Genomic DNA, 18,282 nt, shown 5'->3' with positions numbered 1-18,282 from the left:
CAGCCAGGGATTCCCGCAGGAACACGGGTTTGGCTGGTTTGTCAACAAATCCAAAGTGATGCTGCATTTCTAGACGAGAAAAGTCAGGAGAGCCTCATGAAGATAACAGAAAAAACAAGATGATAAAAGAAACCGGAAAGATGGAGTAAGAGAAGCTTCGTGTCCTATCTCCCCTGGGCTGAGTTGGAGCAGGTTGTTCAGCCCTGAGGTTGGATGCTCGGAGGTTTTGTGAATGAAATGGACGCCTTGCACATTACACAGCTTGGTTTTCTCCTGTCTTCCATCCCATCCCTTCCTCTGCTGCCCTCTCTCCTTTCTATTCATCAGGAGACTTTCCAGACTGCAACATGTTGGAGTCCAGTTACCATCACTTAGCAACTCTCAGGAGTCATCAGCTCTCTCTGATGCTCTCTCACTCACTCTCTCTCTCTGTGTCTATCTGTACTAAAGTGTCTAAAGTTCAGTTCAAGTAAGCTTTATATGATTATTATTGCAAGTTAATATAGTTCTGTATATATACAGTATTTATTTTATTGATATAGTCTTAGGTTTAATTCAGGAGGTCATATACTTATAGGTATAACTCATACAATTAATCACAATGTATAACAAGGTAATACAGACATTTTACTTTATATATTTAGCTATAGACAAATTATATCTTTTCTACAAGTATCAGTATAGCAGTTTTTCAGATTCAAGCTTTGTCTACATTAATGGGGATATTTATTGAACAGATATTTTCAACAAAAAAAAAAATCTCTGTCCACGATGTCCAGAGTCAACTTCAAAGCATGCCAGGCCAGTAGGTGGCGATAAAGTCTATATCAATTATCTGTTAAGTTCGCAAAAATCAGTTTTAGGACATTTGCTTGTGTACGAGAGGACTGAATGCAGAAGAAAAAAAAATCATATTCTGCAGATTCCTTTTATGATATTGTATATGTGTATGTGTGGCAATAAATGTTTAAAAAATAAAAGCAATTCCTTCTCAGATGGTTTCTCAGATTTCACACTCACCATTACTTACTGCTTCTTCTCATTCACTTACTCAGCCCACATTTACAGGCAAACACACTCACATAAGCACACACACACAGACAGACAGACACGCAACCTCATTTAAACTCTCATCCACACAACCACAGATGCTCTCCTCTTTCTTCCAATCTCTCTCTCCACCCACCCACTGAACTTAAAGTGCTCTCTAGCGGTAATGGCCAACCTGTGTCTCACCATGTCACATGACATGTGGTACAAGCCTTAATGGAGAGAAACATAGCTCCATTCATGTTTACCCGTGTAGTAGTTCTGTCTGGGATACATCTGCATGACTGGAAGAAGTGAAAATATGTTGATAAGAAAAGCCCTGTGTGTGTCGCAATGAAAATTAAGGTGTACAATAATATTTAATGCTTTTCACTCCAGTGAGTCATAGATAGAGAGGTGTGTAGGAGGTGGCACTGGTTGGTCATTTGCATCCTTTAAAACTGATTAAACACTGAAAACCTTGGCTCACAGTCATTTTAGGATGTTAAACATCAGTCTGGCTCTTTCAGATGTCCATGGAAAAAGAAGGTCAAATATGATTAAAATGAAAAAAGCATATGCTCAGACTGAGTGGACAAAAGCAATGGCAGGGATACCATAGCTCATTAGTGCTTTGGTGTTCACCACCTTCAAATGTCACTGATGCTTCAGTGGACAAGTGGACAACTAATATAAGTCAAAAGTTCTAGCAGAAAATCTAACATTGTGTCTATTCCAACCCAAACCACCTTCCCCTAAACCCACCTGAGGGATCTTGCTTAACCAAACTACCTAACCAGAACTGTGGCTTGTCAAAAGACAAATACATAAATAATCACTATCAACTTTTGATTTCAGACAGGAGTTGAACCTAAGTCTACTGGGTGGAAATTCTGTGACTTTGTCACTTTTAATTCTACCTCATCTGACTTGTTTAAGCCTTTCTGCTAAAAGCGGCATCTAATAAGTAGTAGACCCTTTGAACACCACCCGGCATATGGTGCTTATTAAACAGTCCGTTGCAACAATCAGCACCCTGTGTATGATGTTTTTTTTTTCATGAAAACAGCCCAGGGATGGCAAATATTAAGTTAATAAATATGGGTGTACAGCCGAATATCTGCTACAAATACACAATCTGACATTGTGCTGATTTTTTGCTCCTCCTCCAATCCCAGAGCTTCAAATTCAGCCACAGCTCACAGTCCAGCGTGTTTTACACTACAAACGTACAGCCTGTCGAACAGTATTTGTCAGACAGTATATTTTTTGACACCCTGTCAAGATTAAACCACTATCTTTCAAAAATTCCATAAAAGACACACATCCATGTTGTCATATTGTCAATACATCATACATAGTACACTATTTTCACTGTTTCCAACACCAGAGTGAATCTTATCACACATCAGAGACCTTTCTCTTTCAGCCCCGAGGCACAGGAAAAGGAGATGTAGCTGCTATCATACACACATACACACATACTTCCACTGATGCGACAGATTTTATTGCACAGGGGGTGTTTGTGTCTGCTCTACATACTATCATTTACTCTGTGCACTGATGAAGTCCCATCAGAGGGGGGGCAGAGGCCTAGATCCGGTGTCTGGAGGGGGGGGGGGGGGGGGCTTTGCCCTGTCAGCATACGATCTTTCTTGCATAGATTCATACAAGAAAGGAAGAGCTCACAGGATACCTGTATCGATCTGTCCCCCTCCCCCGCATCTCTTTCTTCTTCCTATCCTCCATCGAACCATCCCCCAGCATAGAAAGGTAGAGCAAAGCCAGCCCAGGACTTCTCATCTGAGCTTAGTCTGAATGGTGGTTATGTCTGCTGGTATATGGGTGTGTGTGTCTCTTTTAAGAGCTGGAAAAGCTGACACCATCCAGGGTACTGTCTCAGAGGATTTACATTATATTCTGTTCAGTGTTTGGGTGAGGGGAGGAGGCTGAAAATGCTGGAATGGGCGGGAGGAATGTTTTTTTCGACCACAGCTTTGTGTGTATGCGTGTGTGTGTGTCTGTCTGTCTGCTCTGCAGCCCTGCTGCACCGGTCTGTGACCTTAAAGGACCCTGCATCGCTTAAGCTGTATTAGTCGTTACGGTGGCCATTTAATATGCACTCTGTCTTCCTCCCTGCCTTCGCTGTGCCTGCCGGGCTGATATTTTGATCTGTCACAACAGGTTTTGCTCAGTAGGCCTGTCAGTGAGCAGCAGTCGGCGACTCACACATATGCTTTGTGTCATTGGATCCCCTCAGGTTAGCATGGCGCTTGGGGCTTTCCCATAGTGACACTGTCTGATGGTGTGAAGTCTGGTGTAAAGACATGATTGTGTGTGTGTGTGTGCACATGAGTGTGTGTTATGTCTGGGTCTTTTGTAGTATTTTGATTTTACTTGTAATGCATGTGTCATATTCATGACGTGCTTTGGAAACTGACATAATGATTTCTATTAAAGCTTTAGTTGCATCTGTGAGCGTTTCTATGTAATTCTATATAAATATTTGTGTATCTGACTGTACGTGAAGTAGAGAATGTGAATATTGATACTCTGAGCTTGTTGAAACTGATCCTGTGCTCTGTGCATCCTTGTGTGATATTTTTGTGTTATGTCAGACTATGAGCCTCAGTAGCGACAGCAGTGTCACTTATGATAGATGAAGTGACATATACTGCATGTCAATAATGAGCTCGCTCACTTTCCTCTCATACATTCACATCTTTCTCTAAGAGAAGACTTCTGTCTTTCAAATTAGCATCTTGTGTGACTAATCTTCATCTCCACTTGGCGTGTCTGTGCTATAGGGCTGTATTACGTTTCCTGTGCTCGCTCATTTTCCCAAGGGTATATTCACTAAAAAGGAAGATTAATATATCAGTGGATGACTTGATGATAGTCAAACATACACATTTGCTGGTATGAATGTGTGTGCTTGTGAATGTGCGTGCATTGGTAAGAGAGAGCATGAGCAGAGCTCTAGGCAGCCGTCTCCTTTATTTGCATGTCTGGGGTGAACATCTATCATCATCATCATCAAGGCACTGCGAAATAGTGAGGCAGGCAGACGCCGCCGCTGCTCTGGGGAGAGAGACTGAACACACTTTCAAACCTTTACTGCAGCGATATCAAACGTTTCCTAAATGCCTCCACCTCGGGGGAAACGAACACGCGTGCACACGCACAGATGCAAACAGACAGATGCTGTTTTATATAATTTTTCTTTCCACTTGCTGACTGCAGTGCCGTTTTCCCATCATTGACCTTGTCACACACAAACCCCAGCATGCGATTTCACATGAAAACACCTGAAGACACCTGGTTCAGCTCTAAATATTTAAATAATGATTTCAAAATATACGGCATCACCATTGAAACTCCCTCCTTCATCAACAGCATTTTTTTTTTTTTCAAACTGATGGCCAGAGTGGCTCGATCCATTTTGGGAAGCGAACAGGGATTAGTGGGCAGTACTAAGAAGGAGAGGGGTGCGTTGAAATGGAACCGTCTGATAGATAGAGGAGCGAGAGACAGCATGTGTGAGTGGAATAGCAAAAAGAGCCCCCGAGACGGTGAGGGGTTGCATGGTGGGAGGGAGGGAGGGAGCGAGAGTGAAGGAGGGAGGAGTATGGTGTAGTGGAGGCACAGAGCCAGAAAATTGCATTGCGTGCTCAGTGATTAGTTTACCTCCTGGGTCTCATTCTCTCTCACTCCCCTCCTCTCACTCTCTTCTCACTCCCCAGGTTCTTTTCCACCTCTAGTAGATTTTCGCTGTGTCTTTGTCGTGCCACTTTCGCTGCGTCTCGCCACCTTCCACTTCCTCTGTCACTACATCACACTGTCACTTCTCTCTATTCTCTCCTCCTCTCGCCTGCTCTCTTCCACTTTCTTGGCGGTTATCTCCAACGCCTATATACTCTCTATCTCTCCCCCCCCTCCTGCTCCTCTTTTTCTCCTTGCGTGCTGACTTGTCTCTCACCTCCATTGTTGAGTTATCTCCCTGGCTCGAGAAATGCATAATGCCTCCTAACCGGCAAGTAAGCACTTCAAACCTTGAAAAAACTAAATTGTGGCTGCAAGGAGATCATGTTTTTTGGGTATATATATATTTATATGATCGTAGTGGTAACAAAGTGCAGGCCCCAGAGATTTGCACAGGGAACCTTCAATCAATCGCTAAGTCAGGGAAACATTTTAACGCCATAAGCCAGCCCTGCTAATTATAGTCTTAAGAGCAATAAACATCAGCTTCAAGTGTCTCACACAGTACAACAGAAGTGCTGACACTCAATGGAAGCCAGCCTCTGCACGGCCCCTTTTGGCTCGGTGCTCTTTGAAAAGCAAGTGGGTCAAGCCTTTTCTTCTTAATCCGTACATAATCTGGCCTTTCCTCTGGTTGAAGAGCAGCCACAAAACAGTAAAAGAGGGGCGGGGAGACAGCAAGTCAAAGGCAGACAGAGGGAAAGGTGGCTAGAAAGAGGATTTCATTTTTCAATGTCAGAGTATTTTTCTCCAAAAAAGCATTTTCAAGTAGAAGAAGGCCACAGATTACAAAATGTTTGTGAATTACTGCAGTAACCACCAATCCTAATATTTTGTCTGATACTGACTATTTTCTCTCAGTAGTAGAAGAATTCCAACCATAGCAGTATGTTTCGTGTGTGTGTGTGTGTGTGTGTGTGTGTGTGTGCCTCAGGTAAATATTATTCAGTACATTTTATATAAAGAACTGTGAAAACAGCTGAAATGTGTCATATTTTTGGGAAAGTAGTTCAGAAATATCACTACATCCGACACTTTAACCTTTGAAAACAACAAATCAAAAAGCTACTGCCCAAAACTTGATACTGACCTAACCTATGTTATGTAAATATATTTTTTCACTTGTGTACTTACAGAGAAATCCCCAATTTAATCCAAGAAAACAGGATGTTTCATTTTGACTGTGGCTTTGCCCATCTCTGCTGTAACTTCCGAGTTCAACAACATATGAAGAGAGGACATCGGAAACTGTGATGGATATTTGGACAATTAATAGACCAAAAGATCAAGTGAAAAATACAAAACCTGATCATTAGTTGCAGTTGCAGTCATCATGTGGCCTAGTGTTAATTTTAACTGTTGAAGCAAATCAGTCATTGAAATAATCCTGTCCCTCATTTGAGTATCCACCTGAATATAGCTTGTAATGCCCAGCAGAGGTGATCGATAGGATTCTGTCTGCAGTCTCCTCTCTATAGCACTGATATGGAATCTGCACCTTATCTGTATCATGCTGTTGTCTATTGATGGAGAATGACTCCAAATTATCTTAGATCAGCCTGAATCTCTGGCTGTTGCTGAGGGGCCTTCGTCACATGATTTCTGTTCTGTTCCTCTTTACACTGACACTCCTATTTCTTCTCCTCGCTATTCCTCCCCTTTCTTCTCCTTCTTTCTCTCACCATCATCCTATACCCTTTCCTCCCACATACCTTTTTTCCACCCTCTCCTCTCTGCTTTCCACTCATCTTAGTGGTTGCACAATGTCACGTGATCACAGTGCAATGAGTTGGGGTACCTGAGGACCGTTGCTAATGGTGACAAATGACTGGCTGTTCAGACAGGAAAAGAGAGAGAGTACAGAAGAGAGGAGGACTACTGGACCTGCTGTGGGTCAGTGTTTGTCATCTGCACAGACAGAGAAGCTTCCAGACACTGCCACATGAAATGGGAAATGTTATCAGATTTCTTCAACATCTAAATCATGACGCTAAGGGAATAGTTTGACATTCTAAGATATACGCTTACTGACTTTCTTGCCAGAAAGAGATAAAAAGATTGAACAGCCTGGCTGGAGTGTTGTATTCACAGTCGACATGAACTCTGTTCGGGTCAGTCACAACAAGAAAATACCCAGAACATTCAGGTGAGGGTAGAAAATGAAGGAGGCAGCACATGATGTATAAATTCCACCTAGGAGTTCACAGTATGCTTTTTGTTTACAGCATCAACACTGCCATCTGCCCTCATCATCAAAAGCTCTCGAATCTCTTTGTCTTTCCAAGTTAAACTTTTTTAATCTAAATCTTTTTGTATTTTCCTGTTTTGTGAATCGTGTGTTCATTGCTCGCTGTGAATTTCAGGATATAAAGAACTTTATTCGAAATCTCAGTGGTTGTGAGAATTTTTGCAGGTTGACATCAGACTAAGCCTCAACCAGATGTATACTTTCACTTCCAACTTGCTCAATGTAAGTGAGTGAGCTTAAGCGATTGTAGTGTTAGAAGCAGTAGCTAATTCCTCTAAAAGGGACAATGAGCAAATACCAAAGCTTTCAATACATTTGATTTGTTAGTTTAACTTGGAGAGTGACATCTTTAATTCCAACTCTGATGTCAACTTAAATTAAGACCTTTATCACAACAGACATGTCGACGTGTCATGTTAGGTAAGATACTAATGATACGATAACACTGATTTTTTTTAACCATTAAGATTCTCACTGGTGTAACCTTTGAAAAAAATGTCCATAATAAATCACTACTCCTGACAAACCACATGAATTGTTGTACACATTTGTTTTAATTACAGTGATAATATTTAGTCAAGACATCAGAGGTGGTTAACCAGAGCACGCTCCAAGAACTGACAAGGCGGAGCAGAGCTGACAAAGCATCACTGATCTCAGCCTGTCGCTACCCATCGCTTTCAGCTCACATCATGTCAATTCAGTCTCCATTCAACAATCCAGCAGCTCACGGTGTAGGATTTGCCCAAAAGCATTGGGCACATATTGCTGTTTGTTCATATATGAGAGTATCTGATTCGCCCGTGGGACTTAGATCTCGACTCAGCCACACTTTCATCCGGGGCTGTTCACCGCCATAAGGAAGATAAAGACATATCTGTTGTGGGATCAGTGCTACATGGTCAAAATGTGACGCCCATTGAGCCACATTGAGCCTCAAAGTGTTTCTGGAAAGTGCAAAAATCCCAGTTCTTGAAATATATAAACTATGATTTAGAAAACACCCATGTTATATTTCCATTTTCCTACTATTTGTCTCCATAGAGGCTTGGATGCTAAGCTGAGGAGATATTTGCTATAACAGTTTTTCTTTGGCACTGCACATATTGGCAAATGATGAATAACACAACAGTTACATCACTGTTAAGCTGCTGCCAGAGCTGTGATACTTTAATTCACTGTAAAGGGCAGAAGGATTTTTGAGACAGTCTGTTGAAGTGTCCTTGAGCAAGACACTGACTGGATGCCAGTTCATACATAGAAAGCTGCCTGTGTGTTCTGACTGCTGCCGTCTCAGTGAGGAAAATCTGTCTGTTACTCTTAAAAGACTTTCGTTTTACTGCGTCATTTAAAACCAGACAAGGTTGTTCAACAGATTTGGGCAAGAAGAGGGCAGTGCAAACAGAGAGGGGAGAACAGGCTTTACTAACATATGCAACCAATGCATTCCACTGCCCCCCCCAACAGCCCTCTCGTCAAAGCTACACATACGTGGTGTATGAAGAACAGGGGCCCTAAACCTAACCCAAACGAGACAAGAGCAAATACTCACACTCACAATACAACAACACACAGGTAATATCCGAGCCCATAAATAGAAAAGAAGAATAAATCCTGAAGCCAATGTTGAAATAAATAAATCCAGTGTTGAAATTAATGGAATAAAAGATATCAATTTTACACCATTAATTGATTGTTACACTAGTTGATGATTCATTTCAACAAGACAAAATGTTCCATAAGCAAACCTGCACAGAGAGAGAGGAAACAGAACGGCCGCAAATAGGCAGAATCTGCTGTAACTGCTACCCTCCGCCACACACACACCCTGCACTGTATCAGTGGAAAAAAATCTGTTAGGGGAAAAAAATAGGGAACTGAATTCTCTCTTGGAGTCAGGGTGGGGCGTTCGAGAGAGTTGTGATGGAAAGACACAGAAGTGAAGAGAAATTTAAATCTCCTCGATAAGGGAGGTTTAAACCTTATTGAGAGTCGATGTGCAGCCCCTCAGTGACTCAGGGTGTGACTCACTGCAGCTGGCATTGCCTCCACCTCACACAAACACACACAAACACACACACACACACACACACACATCTTGCGTATGATACATGTCCTCCCATATTTTTTGTTTTGCCAGATCCCACCTGTTAGCAGATGATGCATTGAGCTCTGCTTCATGCTCCTGTAATAGTACTAGTGATCTTCTTATGAATCAGCTTTGGGCAAGATATGCAGTCTGAGCTTGTGAGTCTTCCCATGACAATGACATGGAGAACAGATGCTGTTAAACTTGATTAAGTGTGTGTGTGTGTGTGTGTGTGTGTGTGTGTGTGTGTGTGTGTGTGTGTGTGTGTGAGAGAGATCCATCTAACTACCCACTCAAGGGATTAGAGTAAGGGTGGTCGGATGACTCATCGGTCAATGACTTTGGAGGAGAGGCAGGAACAACATGGCCAAGCAGCCAGTCGTCCACATGATCTGTGGGTGCAATGGTGTGTGTGTGTGTGTGTGTGTGTGTGTGTGTGTGTGTGTGTGTGTGTCATTCCACCTGCCCCTCACTGTTGCTCATGCTCAAGATGTGTACTCATGCAAACATTGTAATCACATATCTATATTTGCTTAGTGAATTTGAGATGTGGTTAAATCTACCTGAAGATGGTGTGCTGGGAATTCTGTACATGCACATGTGTGTAATGAGGTAGTACAGGTGGGTGGGTGGCTGGGTAGGAGGGGGGTTAATAGTTGCCTATGTCTCGACAGCAATGGCAGACGGCCGGGCTTGGAACACGACCCCGGCACGGTGTCGGGCTGTTAGGCCATGTGTACGATGCTTAACGAGCCATGAGCGATCGCTATGATCTTGCTTGAAATAATTCATGAGCAGCCCTGTAGAGGAGCTATGGAGCTAAAAGGGAAGGGGGGGAGAGGGAAGCATCAAGGAGAGGACCACAGCCTAAGTGGAGTGAAAGGCGGGAGGCGAGGGGGAGGAAGAAAGAAGGAGAGAGAGATCCACCTGACAAATGTGTCTGGAATAGAAAGGAAATCCCCCATTACCTACAGCACTGACAAGTGTGTGTGTGTGCTTGTGTGTTAAAGTGTGCGTATGCGTGTGGTTATTTTCAGGGAGCCATTTGTGTTACTACATCCTAAAAGGCACAGTGGGAGTGTTAACAGTGTGCATCACAATCGCGGGATGTGTGTGAGACTCTTATGAATGTGCACTGTGTGTGTTGGAGAGGTGATGGAGTGAGTTCAGATTTTTCTGACAGCCGTGAAACTCAAAGTGTTAAACTGTACAATTCTTTTTTTTTTTCCTGAAAACATGGAAATCAGAGCAAACAAACTATTATCAGAGAGGGAAGTGACAGATGTGTATGTGAAACCTCTCAATTACCTATATTAGGTTTGAAGTAAGAGCTGAAGTGTGAATTACCTTAGAGAATATTGCTTTAATATGAATGATGAGCTACAGTGTGGACACTGCTGATACTCAAAGATGAAATATAAACCAGGTACCTTGTTCATTACTTGTTTTTAGGCTCTAAGAACGTCAATGTTGGTCTGTCAGGTGGTTCGTCCACCATTTTCAATATTGCTATGAAAGTTTGTACATTAGAGGCACCACAAGGTTTGATATTTTTGGCTTTTTGTAAAATGTTCTATCCACATTACACTGCCATGAAAATTGGTTCAGACACCCATGATGACAAGGATATGATTCCTAATGAGTTTGGAGGCTCTCCTTCTCCACCCTCTAGCGCCACCAAGAGGTCAAAATTTTCACTTAATTTGGGAAATATCTCATAATTTGCATACTTAGTTCTTGAATATATGTCCAATTAATATAAGATTTTCATGATCCCCTCACTTTTATTTAAGTACTACCATGAGTTTCATATTGATGCTTTTAAGGCAAATTTCAATTATTAGATCAAATGAGATACAATTGGTTACAGAATCAAATTCAATAACTTTTCTTCAAACGCCACCATCAGAAAAAAAGTTTAATTTTCAAAATTTGGTTTATGACAAATAAATTAAAAAAACAACAATTATTGAAACTTCCATCAGCCTCAGTATGTGTTTAGTGCTAACCAACAAATATCAGCATGCTAATATACTTAAATAAGATGTTAAACATCAGCATGTAATCATTGATATTGAGAGCATGCTAACAGTATAGCTCAAAGCCCCGCTGTTCCTCGGTGCAGCCTCAAAGCGTGCCTGTGGTGGACTCTTCTTTTTTAAAGTTAGACATCTACAGAGTCCATGAATATCACTGGGCCTCTGACGGTGGCACCACCGACCAGTCAGACGTATCAGTGGAACACAGACTAATGGAAATTGGGGGATGGAGACAAAGGGCCTGTGTAGGTCTCTGTGGCATGTCATTAGTGAGGGAGAGGGGGATGACTGGTTCCATCTGACATTTACCATTCTGACTGAAAATGTCACGGAATGCCAGCCTTTACCTCTAGATACAATGGTGCCTCTTACAGCCCAGAGCTATTGATCCCCAAAATATTGTTGTCGGTTTTGCCCCCTCTCTTGTTCGCCCTGTCCACTGTCCCGAGAAAGACTGTCATCCCTGTGCGCCAAAACTTCCCTGCCACACCTGTCTGTTTTTCATCACTCTGTGCATTAGCAGACTTGGCTCAGAGGGGAGAGGATTCTATAACAGTGCTAAATGAAGTATAGATCTTCCATGGGGAGGAGTTTGTTACAGTATATATAGTAGAGTAAGCATAGTAAAAAAGGACCAATCGATTTCACTATTTTTGTTCCTTAAAATATCAATTTTTTAAATATTTTTTCTGCCTCACCAGATAATTTTTTTGGTCAAGAAATAATTAATTATTCATTAAAAATGAATAAATAATTCTGTTTTCCTGCAAAAATAGCAACCTCAAATTCAAGTTTTTAAGATCTGAGCATATATTTCAAAATTAAAGAAATAAACCATGTTCTCATGGCCAGAAGAAAAAATAAAGTGTATGTGGAGATTATCAGTTTTCCCTCAGGGCTTCCACATTTACCAAATGTTCCCTGGTTTTGTAACATTTAACTGAAAGTCTTGAATTGCTGTTTTGTCTCCAAGACAAATTAGTTCATGCTTAAATATCATTCAAAACAATAACCAAGCTATCAGACACTACTAAATGATGCATTCTGTAGAGTGCTATGTTCTCAACCTCATTTCAAATTAAACAGTAATCTCTTTCCCGACAGCTAATGCAGAAGCTAATTATGTTGAAAACCACTCATTTTCTGCCTTTTGTTTGTTTGTCATGCTGCAGTGAATTTGCATCACACTTTTAGGAACTGAATTTAGATCCATGGCCTCTCAATTTGTTTTGGTGAGTGCTACTGTCTAGTCTATTTCTGTCCGTGCTACACTATTGTCCTCGCTTGACTGACTTCACATCAAGTGCTGGATTTATTTGGCCACTCTGCCAGCTCAGGCAGATAGAGCCTGCAGCTACTACCCAATATACAATGACTGGAGTCACGTTTAAGATAACTATAAAGCGCTATAATTGTAAAACTAGTTTCAGTGATTGTTTATCTCTACAGCCAGACTTGGGTTAACATGTTAGAGGAGGTTAAAATCCTGCTTGACAGCTGTTATGCTTTCATCTTATTCAACTACAGCGTTACATTTCTAAACAAATCCATATTCAAAGAAGATAACAATCTCAATTAGCTAAATCACAGCCCTCAGCATATTACACTTTTGCTCAGCTGTACTCAATAACTCTTTGTCATGACCCTTTTAAAAATGAAAAAAGAAGCAGTATTAGAGATGAGATTACAAAAGGAGCTTGATTCAATTAGCTGCCACTTTTTGCCTGCATTACCATCTCCCTGGTTTCACCAGAGTCACTCCACCATTATGAGAGCCCCATCAGTTATGAAAATACCTTCTGCTGCTGCAGTGGACTATATGGGTCATGTGGTGCACTTACGAGAATGATTATTGCCTTGTTTATTACATGCATTCTACAACAAGTTCAATAACCACACCTTGAGAGGCCATAGGGACGATAATCAAATGTTTTTAATGAGGCGATGCCAGAGCAGTTTCTGTCAGTACTGTTTTACAAAGGGCACCGTGTGCTACTACGGAGTAAAGTTCAGTCACTTGTTTGTTTTTTTCCACACTTGACTCATTCGGAACCTGATAATAAATGAGGATGGAAACTGACAGTGTATGAGTCAGAAGAGGCAATATTAAGCTTTTTTGTTTGTTTGTTTTGAGGTTTAATTTAGTTTAATCTTGTTTTTTTTCCTTACTTCTTTTTGCATGTCTTTTTTCCTCACTTCTGCTTGTGCTTATTTTTCTTGCTTATATTCTGCTGTATTGGCTAGTTGTGTTCATTATTAATACAGATGGCTATATTTTCTATGTATTAAAAATTTAGCAAAGCATGCCCTCTAGTGTTGTCAAAAGTCAAGCATGTGCAGTTTAACTGTGACTGTGCACTGCATGTCTTTGGGCAGCAAAACATCACTGTCTTTTCAGTTAACATGATTTATAAATTATTTAATAGACGACAGCAGAACATTTTGGATTGTCTAACCCTCCCTCCTATTTGTCTCTCCGTAGGTACATACGCACCATGTACCTCGGCATACAAAGTCACCGGCAGAAGGAAAACCAGAGGCGTTTTTACTGGGCTATGATGTATGAGTATGCCGATGTCAACATGCTGCGACTGCTGGAGACCTTCTTGGAAAGTGCCCCTCAGCTGGTGCTGCAGCTCTGCATCATCATCCAGAGCAACAAGGCTGAGTGGCTGCAGTGTAAGGACTTTCCTAAGGCTCTACACAAGTCTGATTTGGTTTGTGTGTAGTTCAAAACATGTCTCATGTCTCTCTTTTTTTGAATCATACGTCATACTCGTTCTGTGGTTATCGCATAACGTCAAGATGCTTCCATATTTTACACCATTGTACAACAATAGTTTTTTTCTGTGAAAGTTCACATACTACTTTATTCACAGCGTGCAATATTCGCCATCATTGTATCAATTTTCAATACTTATTTCTCTTTCTATTGAAACCGATTTTACTATTCCAGTTTCCTCATGAAGTAGTTACCTTAGGAAGGCAATTCAATCATAACAAGGGATACCCTTCTCTGTCGGAGTGTCTATAGAAATGCCATCAATACGTTTTCTGAGACACCATGCTGCTGCAGATAATCCTCTATCGTTTTCATGCAGCAGGTTACTGCTCCGACATATCTGTCTGCTCTACTATTATACATGTCTTACGGAAACTGAATTGGTGCACTAAATAGAAACTGTGTTGAATGAATGACCTGTGATGATCTTGGTAATAATATGCTTTTGAAAGATGGGATGGCTTTGCCTTGGTGGAAATTATTCCAATACTGTACACAGTGAAGTGGTGTGGCAGCCTTGTCAAGATAAAACCGCAATTAGTTTATGCTTTAAACTTATGATGAAACTAGATTTTTATTACAATTGCAGATGTTTTTAGTGTCAAATATCAGTATCTCTCATTCTTAGTCTTTCTCTTCTTTTACTCTTACTGTCTGTCTATATCCCCAGGTTTTTCTGCCATGTCCTCCCTCCTGTCCTTAGCCTGGGTGCTAGCCTCTTACCACAAACTCCTGCGAGATTCACGTGATGACAAGAAGAGTATGAGTTACCGTGGTGCCCTGGTGCACCTCTTCTGGCGTCTTTTCACCATCTCCTCAAGGGTGCTCTCCTTTGCCCTGTTTGCCTCTGTTTTCCACATCTACTTTGGCATTTTTGTGGTGCTCCACTGGTGTGCCATGGCTTTCTGGGTCATCCATGGCGGCACCGACTTCTGCATGTCCAAGTGGGAGGAGGTATTGTTCAACATGGTGGTGGGAGTGGTCTATGTCTTCTGCTGGTTTAATGTACGTGAGGGCCGGACGCGGTACAGAATGGTGGCCTATTACACAGTAGTACTGTTGGAGAACGCCATCCTCAGCTCCCTCTGGTATGCGTACCGCGACCCAGCCACCACTGACGCCTATGCCTCTTTTGCCCTATGTGGCGTCTTCCTGTGCTTTGCTTCAGGTGTGGCCTGCATGGTTCTCTATTATGGGGTCCTACACCCCATGGGCCCCCGTCTGAGGGTGCTGGCCAGCTCCTGCTGTGCTGAGCTGCTGTGGGGCCTTCCGTTACCCCCCGAGGCTGAGCCCATGGCTCCCACACCAGGCCCCCGAGGCTCTCAGGCCACCCCAACACGAGGTCTGGCAGGGGAATATGTTGAGTCAGATGAAACAGCCACGGATACCTGCCTTCCGGTTTTCCAGGTGAGGTCCACAGAGCCTGTAGATGCAGCCGGCAGGCCCATCCAACCTGAGGGTCCTCTCATCAAGATAGACATGCCCAGAAAGCGCTACCCAGCCTGGGATGCACACTTTGTGGATCGGCGCCTGCGCAGGACCATAAATGTGCTGCAGTACATTAGCCCAAATGCAGTGGGCATCAGGTATAGGGACGGCCCGCTTCTTTATGAACTCCTGCAGTATGAATCTTCTCTCTGAAGGCATCCTCTCCCACAGCTCTGTCCCCTCCTCTTACACACAACGATGCACATACGTTTCCGTTCTTTCACTCTGCTCTTCCTCCTCTTCAGACACCATCTCTTTCCATTTGACATTTGGCTCTCTCCTTCTCTCCTCTATGATCTTTCAATTTTCCTGCAGTAAATGTGGGTTTTGTCAGGCAAAAATATGTCCAGACAAAACACACGGTCATGATTTATTTTCAGTACAGAGAGAAAATTTTGAACCTACAGTATCTTATGTGATATATACAGAAGTCTCATATAAATCCCTCTGCATACAGGAACGTTCTGTATGAGTGTGTAGATAACATATGAATGTTTCATTATGAAATGTGTTTAATGCATTATACTGTATTGGTGATTCTACCTGTGAATACTTGTGAAGGGCACATTGTATGTCCCTGTGACATGGGACTGACGCAAAGCCTGATGGGAATGATGGAGGAGAATCTCAGAGGAGGCAGGTCTTTGCACATTGTAACATTTACTGCCATTCTTTATGTACATCATCGAAATGTATGTTAATGTTTACCGAGTCCGGAGCCCGTGAATTCAAAAGCACTGAAAGTTCCATCATGATACTGTAAATCCAGAGCACATGTGTGTCTGAGACAAGCAATTCAAAATGGCTTTTCACTCTGTGAGCCCACGTGGCTCAAGTCTTTCCTGGCTGTGCTATTTTTGCTCAAAATCCTTAATGGTAATCACATCATGTATGGAAGAAAAGAGAAGCACACTGACCTTCAATCAGTTCCACCCACGTTCAATTTTCACAGTGCAGACTGCCCTCCAGTGGAGGCAAGCTGTAACAGCAAGCCTTAATTGGCCAGTTTTGTCCAGTTGAGACAGCACAAAATATTAAAACATCAACTTGAGTTGGACAAAGAACACAATGAAAGGAATGTAGAGAAATATGAAATGAGCACAATGTTTTGTCAATTGGTGGGTGTAAAATCATAGTTAAAAACATTCCAAAGACTTTTGTAAAGATTGTAGGTGTTTAGTAAAGGGTAGAAGGGTACAAATGTATGTTAACACGCACTTTTCTTAAGTGCAAAGACAGCCTTCAAGGAATCCTCCACCATTCCCTTCTGAATCCTAGAAAATTCTCCCTTTTCCAACCTCCCTATTTTGTTGTCTTATCAACACTTGTTTTAAGGTTGATTAATATATGCTTTTTGGGCGCAAAAAGACTTGTAATAAGTTCTTGAGGAAAAAATATGATAAATCTGAGAAGATATTTCTATGCTATTATACTTCAGTGCGTATTTGTGTCCACATTTATAGTCATTGACATAACTATATTTTGCCAGAGCACACACTTTTTTACATAACACAACATGTTGCAGTGTTTAAAAGTATATACTCCTCAACATTAGTGTGCCCTCAAAGAAGTGATGCTCTAATAGGTATAAATGTGTGTACAGGGCCACTGTTCTGGCAGTTGCAGTTGAAACAAAGCCAAATCGCATCATACAGAGCTGTATTTCCAATTTATCTGCCCCCTTCTACCAGTAGAATGAATCCATGCAAAACGTGTGCCATCTATAGGCTTGCTGTGTAGCGCAGTTACACACTGATATACATCTGCCGGCTGAACCGACAGTAGCTCCCCCCCTCTGACACCCAGACCAAGGTTAAACTACAAAAAAACGCCTTCCATGTCAAAGGAGCTTGACTCACATTTCCAGAGAGGGCGAATGAGCAATTCAGGAGAAAAATGAATGCATTTCACACTCTAATGTTATCAATTAACTTAATGGTTCATCTGAATATATAATATGTGTTTTTTACATTGTACTGTTTGGCATGACTTTAGTATGTGGCATTAGTACAAATGCACCCAACAACGGCGGCCCAAGAGCCCTTCACAACACAGAGATTCCTTTTTCCTGGCTCACTGGCTTACTGCTTTGCTGTGGCCAAGTTTGCCTGCTAACATCGTACTGTAAAAAAGCAGATGCCAAGTAAGCCCAGGATAAAGGTGAGAGGGGGTTTTTGCCGGGGTTGGAAAAGAACACAAGGACAAATCGTGGAAAAGGGCCTGACTGGAGTGTGGTGTGTGATTCCCTGTGTGGTTATGTGAGAAAGTATGCGTGTGTTGCCTGTATTGCACATCCTGCAGTCTGTATTGTTAGAGGATCTAAGTATGCCTGCATGGTGGCGAGTGTGTGCACACGCTTGTCTGTGCGTCTGCTCAGCCCTTTCCCACGGTTCTGTTCTCTCGCCGGTTGTTCGACTCCATCCTTGGTTGCTGCTCCGCCCTCTCCCCCATCTCTATGGTGCTGGGCCTTGGCACGCTCCCGTGAAACACTCACACTCTCTGGTAACTGAACAACGGGGTTGAGGCTGAACAACTGGAGATCCTGACATGAGAACATGCAATGAGGTACACTGCCATAACCAAGAGCTTCAACATCCAGGGTCTGCCACCCTTCAGCTTAAAAAGCGATGTTCAGCCCTGAGTAATTGAGAACGTTGGGTCAGCTAGGGTGGAGCAAACATCCAACACACCATATGTATAGATATACATGTGTATGCAAACTACCAACTCGTTCATTGTTTACCATAGTAGCCAGAGTAATTCATCTCTGTTGTAGTGAATGAACAGCCATGTTAATAGTTAGTCAATAAATGAATAATGAATTATTGTTAAACTAAAAAAAAAA

At 42.1% G+C, this 18,282-nt stretch overlaps 1 protein-coding gene across 1 annotated transcript in view; it reads left to right on the top strand.

Annotated features, from left to right (window-relative positions):
- Positions 1-15,732, top strand: part of xkr6b (XK, Kell blood group complex subunit-related family, member 6b) — a 40,584-nt gene extending 24,852 nt beyond the window's left edge. Inside the window, exons 2-3 of the mRNA XM_020091998.2 lie at positions 13,650-13,846; positions 14,620-15,732. Coding sequence (XP_019947557.1) covers positions 13,650-13,846; positions 14,620-15,590 — 1,168 coding nt within the window. The 3' untranslated portion in view covers positions 15,591-15,732. The remainder of the gene's footprint in view (positions 1-13,649; positions 13,847-14,619) is intronic.
- The last annotated feature ends 2,550 nt before the right edge of the window (positions 15,733-18,282 follow it).

This window comes from Paralichthys olivaceus, chromosome 19 (assembly GCF_024713975.1).
Source record: "Paralichthys olivaceus isolate ysfri-2021 chromosome 19, ASM2471397v2, whole genome shotgun sequence".
NCBI lineage: Eukaryota > Metazoa > Chordata > Actinopteri > Pleuronectiformes > Paralichthyidae > Paralichthys > Paralichthys olivaceus.
The sequence above is the reverse complement of the archived record's forward strand: the minus strand, read 5'-3'. Positions and strand labels throughout refer to the sequence as shown.